This window comes from Dermacentor variabilis, chromosome 6 (assembly GCF_050947875.1).
Source record: "Dermacentor variabilis isolate Ectoservices chromosome 6, ASM5094787v1, whole genome shotgun sequence".
NCBI lineage: Eukaryota > Metazoa > Arthropoda > Arachnida > Ixodida > Ixodidae > Dermacentor > Dermacentor variabilis.
The window spans coordinates 139,974,670-139,996,997 of record NC_134573.1 but is presented as its reverse complement, the minus strand read 5'-3'; the positions used below and the strand labels follow the sequence as shown (position 1 = coordinate 139,996,997).

General features: G+C 49.2%; 1 protein-coding gene across 3 annotated transcripts in view; it reads left to right on the top strand.

Annotated features, from left to right (window-relative positions):
- lin-28 (protein lin-28 homolog) overlaps positions 1-22,328 on the top strand; it is a 252,336-nt gene that overhangs the window by 152,052 nt on the left and 77,956 nt on the right. For all 3 annotated transcript variants that reach the window (XM_075696005.1, XM_075696004.1, XM_075696006.1), the window contains one exon: positions 19,410-19,561. In XM_075696005.1, the coding sequence (XP_075552120.1) occupies positions 19,410-19,561 (152 nt within the window). The remainder of the gene's footprint in view (positions 1-19,409; positions 19,562-22,328) is intronic.

The following is a 22,328-nucleotide window of genomic DNA, read 5'->3' as shown; positions in this document are numbered from 1 at the left end:
ATGATTGCTGTGTAGCGGATGGAGCCGACGTCGTGTGCGTTGCAAGTTTGTTAATGAGAAGGAGGCGCGCAGTATCCGTTGTGTGTGCGAGTGAAAGGGTGGCATAGGAAAATCAAAGGGGAACTTGTCAACTGTGCTATGCGTATACACCTAAAAAGGCCCTCCTTTCTTTTCTTTTAGATAGAGGAGATTGAGATGTCAAATCAAATCAAAGTTTATTGTCATTCTGGTAAGGCACAGAAAGGAGGACTGTGAAAAAAAAAAGGAGCTGTTTTAAAACAGCTTGACTGATTCACAGCCCCGCACTGATGGCGAAGCGGTAACGGCGCTTCAAGTTCAAAAAGAAAAGCAACGCATCGACAGACAGCGTATTACAACAAGGTGTACTGCACGCTGGAAAATGAGAAACGTGCAGGTAACACTAAGTTGCAAAATACTTGTGAGTCAAAACGTTACAATCTGTGTAATGACATGGAATTGTGGTGGTGCCGATGATGGTGGCGAACATTAGAAGAGGCCCATGGGCGAGAAAGCGACGAAGTTTAATAAGTTAAAGCGCACATTTCAAATTGAAGTGCATGTTGAGAGAAATTGTGGAGTGAGTGCTCGTCGGCGATTCGTTTGAATGGCATCGAAAATGTTAACGTTGCTTTCGTTTCACGCTCGGCGAGAAGGACCGAACAATCTAAATGACATGGTGCTATGGCGTCGTCGCTGTTGTGGCAGACGTTCAAGGCGTGGCAGCGGTCATTGACCCTGCAATAGCCAATCGCATGGTCAGGCGAGTCCTAGTGACTGCCCCTCCGTTTACAAGGCATGCGCCATATTTCCCGGATGAATGAAGCACATAAACGAACGAGGCTCCTGGCCAAAATGCCCCGTTAGCAGCCGCCATTGCTGAGAACGAGGTCGCGGGCTCGACTCCCGACAGTGGCAGCTGCATTTCTTTGGGAACGAAATGAAAAAAAAAGAATGCTCGTGTAGTTAGATTTAGATTCACGTTAGGTGGTCAAAATTAACCCGGATATCTCCACTATACGGCGTCCCTCCATGATCAGCTTTTCCGTATCGGTACAATAAAGGCTACCGTATTTAATTTTTCAGCGACCGTATATGTGTCGTATACATGACGGATAACGGTAAACAGCGACAGATACAATAGTTTATGGGAACGTTCTTACGTTTAAAAATTTTTAATAAATGCAAACGAAGCTCACTTAAACGTACATATGAGCCGAGTTGAGGTCGATGTAGGAATTGAAAAAAGAAACAAAAATCTACTGAAATGCACTATGTCTTTGTCCTGCCACAATCATTCTCTCTGATGGCGGGTGAAGCATAAGGAACATGTAAGAAACTAGTCTAAAACTGTGACACCGCTGATGGCGAGCCCTGAGTTACAGAACAGGAATTGTTCTTTATGCAGTGCATGCAGAATTAGCGTAAGCGCGTTCCTCTTATCAACATGGCTTATTCTCCATCGTCCCGGTTCCTGTATCCTCATGGCGGTGCTCTTAATCATATTTGCGCTTTCTAATGATATGGATAAAAAAAAGGGTTGCCTAGACCTACAGCATCGAGGTATCGCTGAAGGAAGAAACAGTAACAATATTAAAAATCGTGCATTCATAAACAGTACAGGTGGTTTGGAACTGTTAGAGGCATTGCTGCGTTCTACTGAACGCGTAATTACTAGTAAATTATCTCATTGGGATGTCTTTCATTTCTTTCATATTTCGTTTTCATTGAGCCGAGGTCTGTCTCTGCCTTTTGTTTCAATGCCCAGTCTCTTTATGGTATATTTAATATGGCTTTCCGATAGGATGGGGCATGTTTATTTACCGCGCCCTGCGTAAGCGTCGACAGTAAGGGGAGGCGAGCGGAATACCTCGATTCCCACACTGCAGCTATTTGAAAGCGTTACGGAGCAGATGCGCAATCTAACAATACCAGCGTTACCGCTTTGAATGACATCGATGACCCGTCGGTGTCTCCCCCAAGCGAAAAGACAACGAGCCGCAAACAGCAGTCGCGCTCAGGCTCCGAACGGCTAGATTACAGCCTCGGAAGCAAAGCACCAGGAGCGATCCGGCGCATCCGGCGTGTTTCATCCTCCTCGCTTCGCCTGCTTCATATAAACCCCCGGCAACAGTTTGCCGACACTCGCTGTCCACAGGGCGACCGAGGAACTCGCCGAGAAAGGCAACACGTTTACGCCCAATGGATTGTGTCTAAATCGAGCATACAGTCCTCGCGCCGTTTCTATTACGGCACAGCCGCGCTTATGTAACGCAATCGCACCGCAGTTCGCGAGCCCGTCGCTCCGCCGCACCCTCGCCCACCATCGCTAACCTTCCTTCATAACCCTCCCCCCTCCCCTCTTCTTCCACCGTCCGCCTCCTCCTGCCAAGCCCTCCTTAAAACCGCGTGTTACGTTTGCCTCGGCTTCCCCGTGCAGGCGTCTTGCTCTTCTTGCGATGCGCTCGCGTGCCCGCGGTCGCATGGAGGCTCCTCGGTTCGAAAGACGCGTGCGCCATTCCTTGCCGAAAGACCAGGCCTCACCGCGCCCCATCCCTCCCCCCATCCCATTGCATTTTTCTCTCTCGGCGCCGGCCGCGGAATTTCTTCTCGGGGGAGGAGGGGGGGTGGGGGGGCTTGTTCGGGGTCCCGGTGCATGCCGACGTCCCGCCACCACCACGCGCGCCGGGTCTGTGCTCATTTATCGCTTCGGCGGATCGCGAGAGACGCGTGCTCGGTCACCGCAATGCCGCAAACAACCGTCGGCTTATATGCACCCGCTGTGCATTTTATTTTTTTCACGAGAACACTAAACGGACGCCAAAGTGAGGTATACCGCCAAAAGCGCCTGAACTTGAGCTTGTTGGTATACGGCTTTATAGCAGAAAAAAAAAAAATAGAAAGCACGAGAATGGGACATTAACGAAGCACTAACTGTCACTCTAAGGAAACGTTTGCGCTCTGTGAGACTTATACCTTGTCCCCTAAAAGTCGCCAAGCCTCCCTTGCTTTCGTCTCCTTTGTTTCAAAACTCTGCGCATGCTACTTTCCTGTCAGGAATGCTACGTTATGCTTGCACTCGCATTTCGTTCGTGACATGAAAGTATGGGCCGCATAGTGTTCAAGTAAAGAAAGGCACGCAAGACGATGACGTGGAGCCCCAAAGAGTGCCAAGTTTCGTTAGAGTGTAGCAACCGAAGCGTTTGTAGCGCGACCACAATATTATTAAATATTAACTACTACATCTGTTCAAGTAGGTGTTGGCGAACGTAGAATGCGTCGGTTACTCCCCTTCCCTTAATGGACAGATAAGCAGCAGCCTATCCGAATGTTAGAAGCAAGGAACAAAGTAAGATAATAAAGTGGCGACAGTTCTGCAGTTCATATATACGCACATCATATATAGACAAGAACAAGCGTTTCTGAGCAGTTCAGGAAATAGGAACGTTCCTGTGGTTCACGATATTGTCGCGATGGGAAGTCCATTCTTTCTCCTGTTCACTCCTTTGTGTCAAGTTTATCACGCTATTTATTCTTCATGAAGCTGAAAAGAAACAAAAAGTCGCTGCATGGTGACTGTAGAGTGTTCTATTCGCAAGTTCCGCAGACTGCCACGCCACCCCGCGGCCACCGGCGAAATTTTTACAAAGATTATAGGACTAACTGCAGGTGGTGCGACGGTAGCGCATTTGCTTGCTTTCTTCGTTGCGGTTCGTAGGCTTGATCACCATGGGCCTAATGGTATGATGAAATTCAAGTGTAATCGCATGTTCTGCGTGCCGCAATGCACCAACAGAGCTGCAAGTGACGTGAGCCTCCACTCGTTCCCCAAAGATGCGGCGAAGAAGAAAGAATGGGTTGTGAAGTTGAGAATTGGCAAGCCGGTCACACCACCGATGAAAGTGTGCAGTGCGCATTCGTCGGCAGTCGCTTCTTCCGGAGCCACGTAGGTAAGAAAACGAAACAAAGCCCTTGCGCGGCAACAGACGATGCGCTGCAGGCCTTCACACCGCAACAAATGATGTGCTTGGCGTTCAGGACCTCTTCCCCTTCAATGAGGCACCGTAATCGCGTTTCTGAGGCGTCTGTGTGGCGCATGACGTCACTCAGCGACAGCGATCCAGGAAAAGGTAGCGCCATCTTCAAGCGCTAGGCAAAATATGAGCCGACACGAAGGACGCACACGTGCACGAGGGTTCCTATACTCTCTGTGGGCGCCATTTTGAGTCCCTTGCGCGCCACCTATGGGCGACGTAACTTGCGAATATCAAAACGCCGTACCTCCTTTTTGTCTGGCAGTGAAAGTAAAATAGTAATAAGAGGTCGGGAGCTGACGGGGGAAAATAAAACCTCAATTTCTCTTTCTTTCGCGCCTAAGGCCCGGAGATGGCCAGGTCGTGACGTTACCTTGACGTCACAGATTGCGCGGTATACTTTCGTTTCGTGGATTATATCGCAGCCTTCGTGCAGTGAAACTGCATAGCAGTTGCCGCCATGCCGAGTCGTATGCAGGAATGAGATAGATTAGACGGGAAATACAGGGAGGTACCTTACAGAAGCCGCGCTTGATATTCAACTGCATTTCAAGAGAATGTCTACTGAATGTAACAAAAACTCAATAAAAACGATACAGGATCTTTATAACGTCTTTTGTTAAACGGAAAGCAGGCTCTGATCTTTTTTTTTTTTTGACAAATAATTGACTAGACTGAAGCAGACGCTGTCCAAACTCATGACTCCATGGTAAGGCTTACCAAGCGACGTTCCTTGTTCGACCCGTCCTGACGACTAAGCAACTTAGTGTTCCGTACGTGTAGTGTATCAGTCTAGCATATCCTAACATTTGCCTCAAGGGTCCCGTTATCTGACGCTCTGACGTTTATCTTCTTTGGCTCTTTCCCAAGCTTTGCACGAACGACTGTCAGGCCGATTTGAACGGTGCCGATCCCGGAGGCAGTTCAAGTGGCGACTTTAGTGTTGCCGATCCCAATGCCCGATATGTGCCCTCGCAAGTGTTTTAAAGTCTGTTCGATTCGCCCGCACCACTCTGAACCCATTCACGGCCGTGCATGCGAAGTTTGGAAATTGTGCAGGTCGGTCTGTGTAGTGCAGGCACAACGCGACATCGAAACGACCGGCAAGCTATAGCTTCCCGGTCGCGATATCAAGCCATATTGCTGGACTTAACAGTAATCCCCTGATGGCTTCCGCTCAATTTTCTTTCACTTTCACTTTCTATTTAGTTTCTATTTCTAAAGGGCATACAAGGGGGTACGCGCGATGCCTCCAACATCTGATAAAGCGTATATACTTATCCCCGCGTGCGTCTCCATTTTAATTATACTATTGCTACTTCCATTTCTTCGCAACCTTCTCGCACTGCAACGCGAAAGCTACTCATGAGCTATTTATTTGTTCCCAGCATTTCGCAGGCCTCTGTTTGAGGCACCGGGCAACGACGGGGGGCGGGGGGAGGGGGTAACGATACAACAGTAGTGTAACGCAGCAATAGTAAAATGATTTAGACAGATTATCAAAACTTATCACAGATACCGACATTATTCATAAGTACGTGCTATAATTTATGGTTAAATCTGGCCGCGGCTGGTACATATCTGGCGAATGCCGCCGGTATGCCGTGGCGACGACCGCGTCATGGTGCTCACACGATACATCGCCTCTCGCTTCAGACAAAGTACCTTAATGCGCCGTGGTAACAAAACGTGCATTTGGAAACCAACAAACGAACAAACAAAATTGAGAAACGAAATAAAGCACGCCGATGCTGCACTTTGGTATTTGGTCACGCTTCAGACCGCGGAGTCTGAAGAGTGAGGACAATGTTGTTATTACGGAGTGACGGGTCAACGGAGGCGACCGTCGGAACGATGATGACGGCATTCTGTCCGCGCGAGCTATCCGCCATTCATACTGCCCGTGCACTTGCATAAGTGACCTGTAAATAGCCTTGAATACATTTCTCTTTATCTTCCACCTCGATCACACGCCCTGTAAAAAATATATACAACGCGCAGAGACGGCCGGCAAGCAACGTGTATTTATCGAAAGCGTAAATTCATTACGCCGCCGCCTACACATTTGGTGACAGCCGACGACAGCGCGACATTTCTTTTCGTTAACTCTTTCATACTCCAACTACGGCCGCATACGGAACGACAGACACTCGTAACTCTATCAGCAAGGAGTCCGGGAAGCGTCGGACTCTCCGCGCCGTCTCTCTTCTGCCGGACGCTGGTATGCGCTAGAGTATTAATGCAGCGCCTGGTTCATGAGTCTCCATAAAATTCGCTCTGACTTCATCTGCACGCAAAAACACACACACAAACGCACACGTTGCCCGCGCGATCTTTCCAAATGATAACAGACTGCCGCACGCTTGTCAGTGGCCTTGCCGACGCCGAACTGCTGCGCGTACCGTATTCTCGCCGTTTCACGTCGCTTCTCGCGTACGCGTCCGAGCCTATAGTGCGTGACGTCGCAGGGAAGCGCTAGTGCGTGAAAGATGGAGTGCAGTATATAGACGGCAGGCTTGGCAGGACCGCGCGTGCGGCTTCGAACGCATATAAGGACACACACACACGGACTGCGTCGAGAACCCCTGTTCCGCTTCTGTTAGCTCTGCATTTGTCTGGGCTCGCAGTATACGCTCATCCCATAAGAGCGTAGAGGAAGGAAGGGGGGTCGCAATGCGCTAATGCACAAACCAAAGCGTCTTCGCACAGACTCACGGCGTTGGAGTCGCGCTCGGGACCTGATATATGCGACGCCGTGGCTTGGGGGAATACCGACGTTTTCTGCCCGAAAAGAAGACCGAAGCGGGCGGCTGCGGGCGCAGCGCGGCAACCGCATTTAGCGACTCCCTCCGCCGTCGCTCTTCACGTCGCCCGTGCCGCACGTATAGCTGCAAGAAACTCGGGAGCACATAGGTATAGAGAGAAAGATGGGGGGGGGGGGGCACGGCAGAAAACGAGCAAACCGACGAGTCATACATCAAGTCGGTCACAAGACGGCGAGCGGACGGCTTGCGCTAGCGCTCCTCTAGCCGTACCGTGCGCGCCCTCCACCCTCCTCTGCGAACTCGCCTTCCCTATATGCACGTGGATTGCGGAGAGGAGACAAAGGCCTCGTTTAACCGCGTCGGTGCCTGCCTGCTACGCGTGCCTACCCTTCCCTCTCCCCTCCCTAATGATGCGTTCCGTCGTCGGGACGCCGGGATGCGCTGCGGCTCGGCGGCTCTGTGTGAACGCGCGCCGCACAATCGTTCCGTTCTCGCGTCGCTCTCGCGCGGAATTCGGATGCGGCCGAGATATCAGCGAGCCTCGGCGCCGAAGGCGCAGAACGGGCGTTCTTCTCGCTCGTTCTTTTTTTTTTTTTTACTTTCTGCCTCTCGCCCGCTGTCCCCCCCTCGCCCGAGTTTGTTGGCTGCTTGGAGTCTAAACATAACCGCGCAACCTACATACGAGACGCCTGGAGCGGCCCTTAAGGTGTATTGTTGGAGGAGGACATAGATGTTTGTTTAGAACGACGAAACTGAAGAGCGTCGCTGACTCCCCCCGACATTTCGTGTGTGGTGAATACTGTGGAGAGAGACTGAGCGCCATCTGAGTATCCTCAGTATCCTCAGATGGTGCCGAGTGACGGAGGCGGCTACTTGGCCTCCTTCTTGGATCACTTTTGCGCAATATAAAAAAAAAAATTCCTACAACATAGCATTTTCACTTTCTACGGAGCTTCTGCTGTTGTTTATTTCGGTATTTTTTCTTGCCATTTACTTCCTATCACATTCTCGACGTGGCTGTGAAAATATGAACATTTAATTTCAATTCTCTTTCGAACAATTCGCTTGTCTCTCTAACATCTCCAAGGCTTCGCTGGTGTTATTATAGTTCATTAAGGGGCGTGGAAGGCGCTACATTCAAAACTTAGGGAGAAGAATCGGGAGTTCCAAGCGGGTCGATTCCTTGTTAGCTGCAACCATATACGATGAAACTATACAATTAAGCTAGATAAAGCACCGAGAAAGCTAATTATGTTTAATTGTAGCATGGAAACAACAAAGAAAAGTAAGTGTACAAAAAGACAACTTGCCGCAGGTGGGAGTCCAACCCGCATCTTACGCATTACGCGTGCAGTGCCTCTACCAAATAAGCTACCGTGGTGGCCATCACGCATTGCCGGCCATTTCATTGGTATTTGCGTAAAGATTAGCCGTGGGTGTGTTAATCAGCGCCCGTAAATGGATTTGGCGGCGGATGTGGAAGATGATGCTAGCCGCAGGCTTCACGTGATATACTTTACGTGCACGGATATGCAAAAAAATTTGCAGTCCAGAAAAAAAAATTCCATATATTTTCACACAGCGTCAAATTAAATTCCACATTTGTAAATGTGCGCATACGTCGCTTTGACCGCGGCGCGCGCATACCCTCGAACCTTGTGCAGCACGGTGCGACTCGAGGGGGCAGGCAACTCTTGCGAGGCGCAACATTTTCAAGTGTTGCGCCTTTCGACGTTGACGCTTTCGTTTTTCTTTTTACATTCTTTGATTCCTTTTTTTTTTTCGTATAAGAACTTAGGCAAAGTGAGTTAAGAGTGCGCGGCAGCACAACACCAAACAAAGGTCCCGGGAAACTGAAGGTGAAGATTATACGAAAGAGTAAGATGCTGACACCATGGTTCTTCACTATGGTGTCACCATGGTGTCAGCACCATGGTGACACCGTGGTTATGGCGTGTATCCACGTGGGCGGATACGTCGAGTGTCGAGGAGGTGGAGTAACACCAACGAGAGTGATAAAATTTTAATGCGAGAAGAGCAGACAGGTCGGCGCTCCCGAGGACCTTTCTATCTGGCCTGATACTCTACACAGGGGAGAAGGGAGAAGGGGAAGAAAAGGCGTGGACATAGCATGAGGATGATAGTGTACAGAGAACTAGACACACGTGCAATATGCATACATGTTCTGAGCACACACCTCACCCACGACCAACGATTGCTCTAAGGAGCAAGGAGCCGAATCCGCAAAGCAATGCGTTCGTGAGTGCTGTTTGACATCGGCCGACTGCCTTCTCTAATAATATCACCGGTTCTTACGAACATGTTTAGCGTTACAACCATTTTTGTGAATCTTGGCAGAGTTTCCTTTCTTCTTTGCTTTCTCTCGCGGTAGGTTGTGTCGCATTTGTCATTGATTGCAGCTTTGTTTTTACTTTTATAACTAAGGTGATCGTTGGGAAACACGCGACGGACTAACAACAACAACAACAAATTTCTATCTCTTCTTTTCTATAAGTTCTTGTTGCCCTGCAATTGCTCATTCCCTCATCTATATAGGCAGTTCACTGTGAAAATGCAAAAAGTTCGTTCCAAGGCGGACGGTCCGTACGCATTCAAGGCAGATTGCAAAGAAATGAGCGTGTTGACGAAAAGACGCCTGTACTGACATCTTGTAGGGCACCCAGTGACGGACGTATAAACCGGAGGTTCCCTATAAACGGGTGCTCACTAAGCCGTTTCGGACGTCCCGCAACCTTCGGCAAGAAAGGAAAAAAAAAAGCGGGGCGTGGTCGTGACGGTGTGTGACTGCGCGCGACGCTCATACAGACCGAAAAAAAAAACGGAAGAAAAAAAAAAGAGCGAACCTCCCGAATGTTGATTTTCTGCGCCCAAGACGCGAAAAAGAGGACCCCTGTGCGGAAAAAAAAAGGGCAATGAGACGGAGAGAGGCCACGCGGCTGCATCCCGTGCTCGCGCGAGAGAGTACAGGTGCTCCCCAGATGGAAGGAAAGAAAGCCGGGGCGCGCGACATGGTCCCTTTGTGGCCCACCGGAAGAGGAGAGAGAAAAAAATCCGGAAGCGGAACGCGCGAAGGGCCACTTCCTCTGTTCATGTTCGCGGTCAGTGCTGCTCAAAAAAGAAGGAAAAGGAGAAAAGAAAAAAAAAACGTACCTTGTGGCACACTTTTGCGCTCAATGCTCATCGCGCAGGTCTCTTCTGCAATCGACGTCATGGGTGCAGTCGGATACCTGGCAGTGTGTGGCCACGGAGGCTTCCGATATTAGTTTTTCAGGAGCCAGTCGGCAATTCGCGTTTTAACCGTGACAGGCTCCATTGTGAAGAGTGCACCGTCTTTGAAGGAGTATTCGATTGCAAAAAAATCACGCGCGATATTCAAGTGCGCTTCGACTAAAAATTTATCTTGAGGACAGCAAAGTGTTACCAGAAGGACAACAGAACTTCTTGGATTGTAGCGCTACGCTAAGTGACACAGGCAGAGACTTGAGGCAGTGAGGACGAGCGCTTCTAGTCTCTGTCTTTGTCACTTCGCGCTACAATTCAAGAATATCTTACCGTGCCAACTCAGCCAACTTTCTTTCCTTTTGCATTAACAGAACTTCTATAACTGCTCCAGTAAGTGCTGGCTATATGGAGTTGAGGTCAGAATTGAATGACAATGGATCCGCTGCTCTTACTGTGATGGTATCGAATGTACGGCTCCCGAAATCAGGGCCCGTATTCAGAACAAAGCTCATACGCTGCAATTCTTCCTAAGAGAACATCCCGGCCAATCCTGGAGCTGGACATATCATTAGCCCAGGCGACCGGCCAATGGCATAGAATACTTCCGAACGAAAAAGAGAGAGACACGTGAAGGCAAAGTAATTGATGTCTGGGGTTTTACGTGGCACGACCACGTTTTGATCATGAGGCACGTCGAGGTGGGGGGACTCCCGTTTAATTTTGACCACCAGGTGATATTTAACGTGTCCCCAATGCGCGGGACAGGGGCGTTTTTTGCATTTCGCCGCCATCTAAATGCGGCTGCCGCGGCCGAGATTTGATCCCGCGACCTCGTACTTAGCGGTGCAACACCACAGCCGCTAATTAACCCACCGCGACGGGTGATAGCAAAGAAAACACAGGGAGGTTGACCAGAGGATATCTCCGGTTGACTATCCTCTGCCGGGAAGGGGGAAAGGGGTGTGACAGATGAGAGAAAGAAAAGGAAAGATAGGAAAACAGTACATAACTGTCTCTGTGGTCGCTGTCACACAGTCTGCGAAGGTGTTACATAGTCATGCACAGTGTCGACGTCCCACTAATACATTCTACGTCTCAGAGTGCACAGCCACAACTTGTCACACAGTCCGCGGTATCTCTTAAATAACGCAGCAGCGCATTTATAGTGGCTCGCGCTGGTGTTCGTGTAAGCCACTTTCCCCGAAAATTTTAATTTCGAATCTTCGTGAGAAAGTGCCCAGGTAACCAGAGCTTAATATCTTTGTCCTACCTGCGTTTCCTCGACAAACGCATCTGTGTACATTATAGCGCAAGTTCGAGGTTACATTTTCTTAGGCAATATTTTTGGACGGTAAGCTCTACTGTAAGTTAGCGCACCCAAGATTTTCGTCTGGCAAGGCTCTGAAGTTCTAGGGGAAAAAAATGATGATTGTCTTTGAAAGGCGATACTATATATCCTACACGGTGAGTAGCAATGACCTGCCTGTGCGATTATGTAAATACTTTAGTTTCCCAATAGATTCTTCGGATGGGTACCTTTCCCTCGCCCTTCCGGTCGGTGCGCCTCTGCTTCTTTGTCAAACTTCCCGCAATCCAGCGGGTGAAAAGCGTCAGCACTCTGTAAGTATCGTTACGTTAGATTCCTATCCACTTCTTACCACCCATCGCGTCGAGTTGGTCGATATTACCGACAAAAATATTGGCGTGGCGTTACGCCAGCCAATGACATTCGGTGACAGCCATGTAAAACAAAAACAAAAGCATGAGAAAAGAATGCGTGCGACGGCGTTGGTAAGCTTGTCGAACACCAAGCCACATTAAACATAACCTGCGATCGCCAGCCACCGACGTCATTCAAGGTGCAAGTGGTCTTGGGAACGTTGTAGCTGGTACACTTAATATTGCCGTGGTTAAACGCGGTTAAACCAAGTTTGTAGGGCGCTAGCATGGTTTTGCTTGATCTGGGAAAGGGCGCAGACGCTGCTCGGCGCGGCAGCAGCAGCGAGCGAATCGACCTTCGTGTGCTGCGTCTCGCGTCAACGCGAACTAAGCATCGATAGCACAAATGCATACACGAAGCTACCAGCACTTGACGCACTTTGTCCAGATCGCAGATCGCTTGCAAGATATGGACGCCCGCGCGGCGTACGCAGCCGCCGCCGGTATAGTGGTAGGCTAAGTCCCAGTTTGAACTTGGCTGAGGTTGAAGGTCAGATTTACGGAACCAGGCGTTTTCTGGGTTTGTAACTGGAGTAGTAGGGCTATCGCTCTAAAAATGGCGATTTAGTTCCCTCCTAGAGTTAATAACCAAAGCCTCTTCCAAGCTGTTAATGACACATCACTAAACAAAATTTTATCAGAGGTTTCTCAGTTCCAGAATCGTGTCTAATCACCCCCTCGAGAGGGGCAGTACTTAGCATGCTCGTATGAGTGGCATGGGCTTCCTTATCATGCACCAAAATCTTTGTTTGCGCAAGTGTCCTTTTTTTTTTTTTGCGCTGCGTCACAATGCGATCGTCGCGATACGTAACCAAACCCGCGACCTCGCACTTGCCAGCAAGTTACGTTACTGTTAACGTGTTTAACAGTTACGCTACGTAACTGTTAAAGTTACGGCAAATTTCTGTTGGCATTTGTTACTTTCAAATTCTTTTCTGTTGAGATGTTACGAAACGACGAGTTTTGCGAGGGCCATGCTCGGCCGCAAATGAACCAAACCTTCTATAGCCTCTAGGCAGGCCTGTCGCTAAACGCTTCCACCGCTCAGATTTAACCGGAGTGAACGCGAAAGAGGGAGTGTTATGATCATGCTCCATTATTAGAGGCGTGAGGGACTCTTAGCGCCACCAACGCGGAAATGAACGGCCCCATAAGTACGTGACCCGTTCTTGCCGAGCATTGCGACCGTGCAGCTAAACAACCCGGATTCCTGTTTCTTGTTTCGCGAACGGCTAGACGAAGCCGTTGAAGCGTCCCGCTCTAAGAAGCCCTACACGCTATACAGTATATAGGAGGCGATTACTCGAGGACGGTGAAGCAAATAACGAGAAAGAATAAAGGGGGGGGGGGGGGGCAAATTCGCACAGCGGGCTAGATTTTCCAGAGGAGAAACCGACGCCTACGACACTTTTTCTTTCTTTTGTATTTTTAACAGCAATTCCGTTCTCTTTCTTTCTCTCTTTTCATCTTCTTTCTTCTCCGGCTTTCACGTAAGTGTAGCACTGAGCGACATCGTCATTTTCTCGGAACCTCGCTGTGTATAGAGTTTGACGCAATTTTCCCAGATTTTCGGGCCCGGACGTGTCCGCGCTTCGCCCAGTCAAGTCGCCGCTAACGTTCTTGCGGAACGTTTCTCTCGCTCCTCTTTACGGTGTTTTTTTTTTTATTCTGTTGTTACAACATAGCTATGCAAGGCTTGACACTTTCGCTGCCTTTCTGTCCTCGTTTTCTTCTCTTTTCTGCTTCTTGTTTTTGTCCTACTATTTCTTTTAAAGATTGGTACGGCGCATGGGCGCTATCCGCTTCACTGTGAATAAAGCCTTTAGTTGTTAGCCAGTACGTGTTTTTCGTGCTTCTTTCTTGTTACTTCGTCCGGGGCGTCCTTCTCCACGATATCCAAATTCAAAGCCCTCCAGCGTCTGAAACAGCATAACCGATCAATCATGCCCAAAAATTTTAGACAATCTCCCTTCGCCACCTGTCGAACTGCACCGCAATGCACCAGCGTAACTGAATGAGCAGCATTTTCGAAAATATTCCAAAAGCTGGGCCAAATTTCAGCAACATTCAGTTGGCGGTATCCCGACAGTACTCCTTTCTAATAACACACGCATTTACGGCACTTAGTCTTAATTTGCATGTTGTTTTATAGCAGTGATTTAGTCAGGACCCGCCCTGGTTGCTTAGTGGCTATAGTGCCGTGCTGCAAAGCACGAGGTGACGGGATAGAATCCCGGCCACGGCGGCCGCATTTCCATCGGAGAGAAATGCGAAAACACCCGTGTACTTACATTTAAGTGCACGTTAAAGAACCCCATGTGGTCCAAATTTCTGGAGTTCCCCACTACGGCGTGACTCATAATCAGATCGTGATATTGGCAGGTAAAAAGTCTATAATTTAATTTTAATCTGGTCAGGACCTTCGGCCGGCTCAGGCATTTCGGCCGATCGGAATTTCGGCTTTTCAAATATTGTTTTTTTTTTTTTAAGGATACTGCCCAGTCAGTTACGCTGGTACGTTGCGGTAATATTGGACCCGTTGGCCGCAGGGGCAATGCTCAATATACCTGGGCGTTCCCATTCTTCTTGCAGTGGCGAAAACAGCGATGACCTCGAGCTTTTTCAGCATTACCGACGTTATTTCGCTAAATATGCTGCTCACGGAAATAAGTTTTCAACTAAAACGTCAAGAGAGAAGCGCGATAGGAATTTCCTGTCCCTCGAGAAGACATTCCAGAAAGATAAGAAGACGTTTCTTGAAGATTCACTTCGGGCAACCACGGAGAACGAACAGGTTCACCGTGGAAATGATACCGTCTCCGTATACTTCACCACTTGCTCTCGCCGCATGCCGGAACGGTGAGCGTTGCAGGCGGCGTTGCAACACTCAGTACATCAGACGGCACACAAAGAATTCTATCGCTGCACGATCTGTATCCTGTACTTCGCGTCGTAGAATATGATTCGTGCGTGGGAAATGCGGACGGCGTATATGTGCTCTGTAACAAACCTTGTGTCGAACTCAAAGGAGAGGGCGATCTTGTGGTGGGTGTTGCATGCCTCTTAGTAGCGCTGTAGTGGCCGTGTTGCGATGCTAACCGTAGACGGCTAGGCATATACAGCTAAGTGAACGGCGGCCGTTATCAGCCTCGTTTCTATAGTTCCGACGAAGCCGGCAAAGGAGACAACTTCGCAAAAGATGGCACCGAAGCCAAAAAGTAAATAAATAAAAAAAAAACAACTCGGACTATCTTGCTGTCCGAACCGTATGGCGTCTGAACATAGTGAGTGAGTGAGGGAATAAACTTTATTGTAGGTCCGGCGAGGACACGAACTCGTCGCGCACCCGGCTAGTCCCACGTCGGGACCCGCATGGTCTAGCCCACCGGCCCGGTCGCGGGCACGCCGGACGGCCAGGATTTGCTTTTCTAGAGCGGGGCTACGCAAAAGCGAGTCCCAATGCTTGGAAACTCGTCGGGGAAGAGGTCGCCTGTGCAAAAGAGAACGTAGTCACGCTTTCTCGTGCGCTTGATGCAAATTACGTCGTGTGTCTCCTTAGGTTCGCACACGTAAATTGTTAAGACGTGCTTTTTCTTAGCTTTTTCTTGTCAGTGCGCAAATAAGGGTGTCCAAATACGCGTTTCGCTACTTGTGCCAGAAGCCAATTCTTAGCAGTCCAAGTCGACTGTCTTCATTACCAGCCTTAATTATACTGAAGCAGCGTGTGATTGTAGTTAATTACGTGATACCCGCTACAACTGCCCGCGTATTTCAGTTTCTTGTACGTGGCATGGTGGTCAGTGTGGTCAGAGCTGGCTCAACTTGACTCTCAAATGGGCTATAGTTGACCCTTATCACATTTGGCAGCCACTTGTGGCCGTCGATCGGCTCAGGTTATCCGATTGCTTGCGCGTTTGGGTACGTGTGGCGCAAAATGTTACGCGGTTCTCCGCTGTCAAAGCGAGTAAAGGAGAATGGCGCGACGACATCATGACGACGGAGAAGAATCACGAGGCTCGGTCAAGAAGCAGCACTCTTGCTTAATTTTTGTTTACTAATGAGTTTTCATTCGAAATGTTTGTTCCGTGGAGTGAAAAACCATAAGTCACCCGCGTCGTCGTCAACGTTTCTGCCTCTCTGTATACGTGCCTCGTTGCAGCGGCCAATGCGTATTTCACAAAGCTATGCGTTCGCTGTTTTCCCAGCTTTCCTCGTGACACCCGCGGATCGACATCTACGTAAGCACGGCGTGCGTTACTCGAACAAAGCGAACTCATTTGTGTATCGCCTTCAGGCACAATGCGCGGAGGGAACGACGACGCGGGTACGGCGTGACACTCCGTGTAGAACAGCTCCTCGATTTCGCCTACAACGCAACGACACCCGTGGCGCGTTACCAAGACGCGGCGACGTACACGCAAGCGTATAGGTGCTGGCGCAGTTGGCCGGGGCTTCGCATTCCTTCGTCATCAATCGGCATCGTCGGCCTCTTCCTCCTCCTCCTCCTCCTCCTCGCCTATCCCGGAGGGGCTGTCGCGCGCTTCTCACACTCTATGGACTAGGCGGAGTCACCGAGGACGCGATGACGACACACCTCTGCAACCGCGCGCGCACGCCAGTAGCATGTACGGCAGCGTGTGTATAGTGTGCGGGCTTGCGAGCGTGTGTGCTTGTGTGAGTGAGTACAGCGCGCGGTCCCATTGCAAGGTCAACGGAGAGCCCGTAACGCAATCGGTTTTCCGAATAGACCTTCTTTTTTTTTTTTTTTTTTCCTACCTCCTCAGCGGCATGCGCTCGCTCGCGGAATGGCCGGAAGGCTGGCGGTCAGGCCAGCCAGCGCGTCTTCTCCGAGCTTCCCTCCTCCACTACGTCTTTCCTCCTCCTCCTCATTCACCAGTCGCGCCTCTCCGTCCTGGCCAGCACTGACCTGGCCATTCCGGTCTCTCTCGCGTAAGCCCTCCCCCCCTTTCTCTCGCATGAGCTATGCCGCGCTGCTATCGTCCATTACGAGGTGCGCGAGGATGGATACACGCAGACTCGGGGTGCGGCGACGGAGTACAGAGGTATACGCGCACTTAATGGTGCCTAAGCTGGACGAGTTGTAATAGGGGGCTTTGGTGAATTAAACCTCTTAGCGCTGATACCAATACCTCACCTAATACCGACGCCAACACATTTCTGACTGCGAAGACGCGCTTCAAGGCTTCTTTCTTTTTAACCTCGTAAGCTTTAAACGTGCTTTAAACATGCTTTAAACAGCTCCTTGAAGAAAAGTCCACTTGTCGAAACGTTGGCTCCTGCTTTCACCTTGTTCTCGTTTTGCTCGTCGTCTTGAATTTGCATCTCCCGCCTTCCCCGTGTTTTCCCTTAAAACATGCGCAGTGTGGTTCGCTTATTTAACGAGCGCTAGTAATTGCACGTGACTTTTTTTTTCATTTTGTGATAGCATGACTGCATTCTGGATCTTACGTTCGTGCAATGGTGCCGCATTCAATGTAGCTGTAACGTGGGCCAGACAACTATGTTCTTGGCATCATCAAATGAACAGTGGCTTCTTCGCGGAACGCCTCGGCGGTCGACGTCTCCGTGTCGTGGTATACGTCACCCAGCCAGCTGCGTTTTTGAATGTTTCGGTGACTCACGGCCTATTTGCGTCCATGCGCCTTGCGACGTGAGGTAAAATTTTTCCGTGAGTCATGGTATTGTCGCTGCGTTCTGGCAGGGAGTGGCTGTACTACTGTAAGGTCTGCGCGACAGGGCGCAGACCTCTAGAGGCGCCTTTGATTACGTCACGAGAGCGCTTTGGGTTTCACAGAGCGTTACATTTCGACCGCCGGCACGGGCCACATGCGCGCCCGGCGTTCTACAGCGTGAAGGGTGCAACACTGCTGCTCATCTGGTGCTCACATGCACTTGTGAGTTGACTCAACCGAGGGGGAGAGGCTTGACGAACGTGTGGCTGCTGGATTGGCTTGACACGTGCCCTGTCTTGCTGTACGCACCCGCGCGTGTCGACGAAAACTGATGTTGTGACGTTTCTCCGCGGCTGGGACGTCGCCGGCCGCGTCCTGATGCGTTGTTTGTCTTTGCAGTAAGGAACATCCTAATTCGTCGCTGGGCACCTGATGGCTCCGTAAGCTGTGCCTCGGGGCTATACCGAGGACGCAGCATGCATTCAACACTATAGATAGAAATTTACGAAAAAAAAATATAGAACAAGCTCGGACTTATATGTATCTAGGTCTCAAACCGATGGCTGCCACAACCACTGCAGCCAATGGACATAGGATGTAAGGAATAGATAAATATGTCATCTGGGCAACGTTTCAACCGTATTCTACGAAGTTTCAGAGAGAAAAGTAAAACAGTTGTATATGCCAAGTTAGACTGGTCCAGTCCACACAAGAGACATGTCGTGTGACGAGTCTTCTTTGATTTATTTTATTCTTGCTTCTTCTTCTTTTCTTTTTTTTTTTGGTACTTGTCGTACCGAGTGACAATTGCAGCAATAACGGTGGTCCTGCGGTATCCGAGCCAATGAAAGAAGACGAAAACAATATGAAAAATAAAAATATCCTCACGGGATGCGGTCCTGCAGTCACTCTTGTTTGAAGAAGAGTCGTTCAATGCGCATGAAAGCGACTGAGGAGCGCAGAACATTGGTTGTACCTCTGAATTCTCGCAATGTTACATATAGTGTTACAACGCCAAAACCAGCTGTTTAACTGCGGCATAAAAAAATGGTTAATTAAAAGTGAAATTCGCGAATACAGGTTTAGTAAGAACAGATGTTAGCATTTGCAGCAATTGAAATGTCCACGTTCTTCTTTCGTGCAGCACTGTACCATGAAATACGGTCGCTAAATGGCCGCACATTATCCTAACTCGACTGGCGTTGGCGATAGAGTCGAGCTACATACACAGAGTGTACGTCTGGAACGACACGCGCATGGTTAATGGCCGAGGACCCTTCTTCCGCTCGCGGTGATGCTTTGTTCACACGAGATGCTGGCTTTCCCCAGGTTTCGACTTTGGTTTCGAGTTTGTTATTCTTTCAGTTAAACACTTATGTCATAGTTCAGTTTGGAATTCTGACGCCATCTGTGCTTTTTCTCGGCTGTTGTCTATCCGCACTGGAGTGTTTGCTGTCCTTAGGCAACGAAATTCAGCGTTTGCGTTACTAGACCTAACAAGCGGACTGCGCTATGTGTCGCCATATGCATGATGATAATGACGTTCCCGCTCTTATTCCGCTCAATGACACGTAATGATCTTTAGTGGCATCTCCTCTGAAATGGGTTGGCGACGAATTTTCACCTATCCTGCTTAGTGCACGCGTTGAAAACGCTGTTTGAATACCTCAAGCAGACAGGTCTTGGCAACCGTGTGTAGACTCGGTGCGAACCTTCAACTGTGCGCGACACTGTGCTCTTTCTCGCTCTCTCTCTTTATCCTCATACCCTTTCCCCCAGTGCAGGGTAGCTAACCGGACGTGCGTCTGGTCAACCTCCCTGTCTTTCATCTATCTATCTATCTATCTATCTATCTATCTATCTATCTATCTATCTATCTATCTATCTATCTATCTCCCCCTGTTGACGTTGCGCGTCCTCTTGCGGCACTCTTGCAGGGAGCGGGGGTGGAGCAGCCGTGTCCCCTCCGCCAGGCGGCGTCGTCGGCGCAGACGCACGGCGCCGGGGCAAGTGCAAGTGGTTCAACGTTGCCAAAGGCTGGGGCTTCATCACCCCGTACGACGGCGGCCCCGACGTGTTCGTCCACCAGGTACGTGGTGTCGTCGACGACGACATGCGTCGTCGCCGTAGTCGAGCATAGATAGGTACGGTGACCAAGCTGCACAGAGCGACATATTGCGCCGGTGGCGACGTCTTGCGCCGATTTGCCTAACCACGACGTGTTAGAAATGTTTATGCGTTGTACGGGTGTTCCAACCAAATGAAATTTTTAAAGAAATGGACTGTGCGTGGACAATTACGTTGTTACTGACGTTTTTGACCAGCCGCTAAGCAGAATGCGGTTGGTCACTGCCCAGTTACGTCTCTGTAACTGCGCACTCCTTGGTTAAAAGCCAATGCCGCAAGGCGGTGCCATCAAAGCGGGTGCGCTCTTCTGCGTGTTCTGAAACCCGGTCCTCTGAAAATTATAATACGTGTACAACACGCCAGGAAGCGATGCACAAGCAATTGCAAGCCGAAGTTTGAGATCTGCCGACGCAGCCAAAACAAAAAAAAGCTGAAAATTTCTCCTTTTTCTTGTTCTTTTTCTTTTTTGTTCTTTTTGAAGGCTCCTTGTTCTTTTTATTTCTTCTTACTTTTTGAAGCAGCCTGAAATATAGCGGTATAGTGCACACGGTGCGGGCGCTTTAATGCAAAGGTGCCCGGCCACACCATGCATGCACACTGTAAAATAATTTACACCCTTAAAAGTGAGAAAGCGTGTAAATGTGTCTATAACTCACACCCTTAGGGTGTTATCTATATAATTGACACCCTAAGGGTGTGAGCTATATACATATTTACACCCTTTTTTCACTTTTTAGGGTGTAAATTATTTTACAGTGCAGGGGATGAAATTTAATGTTATGCTGACACGGTGGGTCTTCGTGCTTTTGCTCGAGAATGGCCTATCGCCTTGTCCAATGCTTTTTGCCTCAACCTCCGACTGATGACGCTGCTGTCACGTAGCCTCCAGTAGTGAGCAGCAGTGCAATTCGCCGAAGCTAACTCAACAAGCGAGAAAAGAGACTCTAACAGTGCCATTGCCTCAAAAGGAGCTCCATTTAGACACAACCGCTCGTCGAACGCCCACCATCCTGCGCTCACACAGGCTGCACAGAGATAATTATCTCGTTGTCCCGCTTCCTTTTATCTCATGCCTTACCTTACTGCTTCCCTCCTGCGCGAACTGGACATATTACGGACTTATGGCTGCATTTCGTTATGACGACAGTGACTGACTTCATTAGAGAGGTTATGGGGGTAGGTTACTGTGGTACTCGCACTTTTTGCAGCATGCATACGTGTGCGGCCGACATAGGGCTGGTCCACGAGCTTTATACTTCGCTTGTTACCATTGATGGCCACGTTGTAGCCGCTTGACGGTGCTCTCTGCCTTCACAAGGTGTGGCGTTAGAAGCGCTTGCACGTGCCCGAGCATGTACGCATGGTTGTATTATACTATATGTGCTGCGCTCGTTTCTTGGAAGACTGTATCGTCGTTTACGACCGAGTCAAGGCATAGTTGTCCCCCCCTACGTGCGTGTGTGCCGGTCGTTCGAGTTATGACGGCCTTGTGCGGCCGTACCTGGCTGGACTTCGTCGACGTGTCGGCACAAGAACGCAGTCATTCGGGCCCACTGTGTGCGTGGGTGTGACTTTCGCCCTTTCTTGCAAACTCGCTGGAGTGACCCAGAAGCTTATGGCGTTCCGCTGGCTACTGTCAGGTTCACTCCACCACCCGGAGAACACGGCTTAAATTTACTTAAGTGCAAGATTAAGTTGTAACGTACGATGACTGAGCAGACGCAGGACGAACCATAAGAAGCATATTTCCTGTGATAAAAATATATAAATAAAAAGAGAGCAATGAAAAGAAACGATCAAGCTAAGCTCGGCGGAATGGATATAACGAAATTTCATTGAGGCAAGGCTGGGGCGTTAGGTTTTATTCTGCAATAAGGGTGCAAAGAAAAGACCTGGCCTTTTCTCTTCTTCTGAATTTAGTGAAACAACAATAGTGATTACACGCTCAGTGACTTGTAGTTATTACGGCTGCCACTTATGTATATCGCTGCTTCCTTCCTCACATAGATTAACGCGCTCAAGTGAAGCAGCTCAGAACATGCTAGTTTAATAAAGGGTATCAGGCAACCATGTAGCCCATAGCTCCCGTCGTAGTTGTGACGTATTGTTCAATCACTGCATGATATCAAGGTGTTATCTGGATAATTGGTGACAAATGCGTGAGTGAGCTGTCGGTATCGCTATTCTTGAAGGAAATCACGTTTCCTTCATACATATGATAGGCGCCCATGTCTCTTTGGTTTTTATGCTTCGGACTTCACGTCTATATATCCCTCTCTGTCGTTTCGCCGCCTTTATATACTAGAATTAAACCTCGATATAACGAAGTTGATCACATCGACAATTTACTTCATTATACCGAAATTTCGTAATATTGAAATTGTGCGTAAACACACTTCGCTATATTGAGCTTCAACATACGTGATTTTCAGTGGACAGGAAGTTATAAAAATTTGAATAGCTCGCTATGTCGTGAATTTTTTTATATTGAAGTTCGTTATATCGAGGTTTAACGCACCTCTTTTGCAACAATACTTTGCGCAAGGTCAGTGCTACCACCAGTTAGGCAGGCGGGTATTGGCCCCACCTCACCTCAAACTGAAACGTTGCCAGGCAGTCGTCTGGCGACAGCTGCAGACACACACATTCCCCAGTCCAGTGCGACTGCGGCGCATTTTCCCCGCGCAGTGCCCGAGTGCTCTTTGTAAGTTATGTCAGGCAACTAGAGT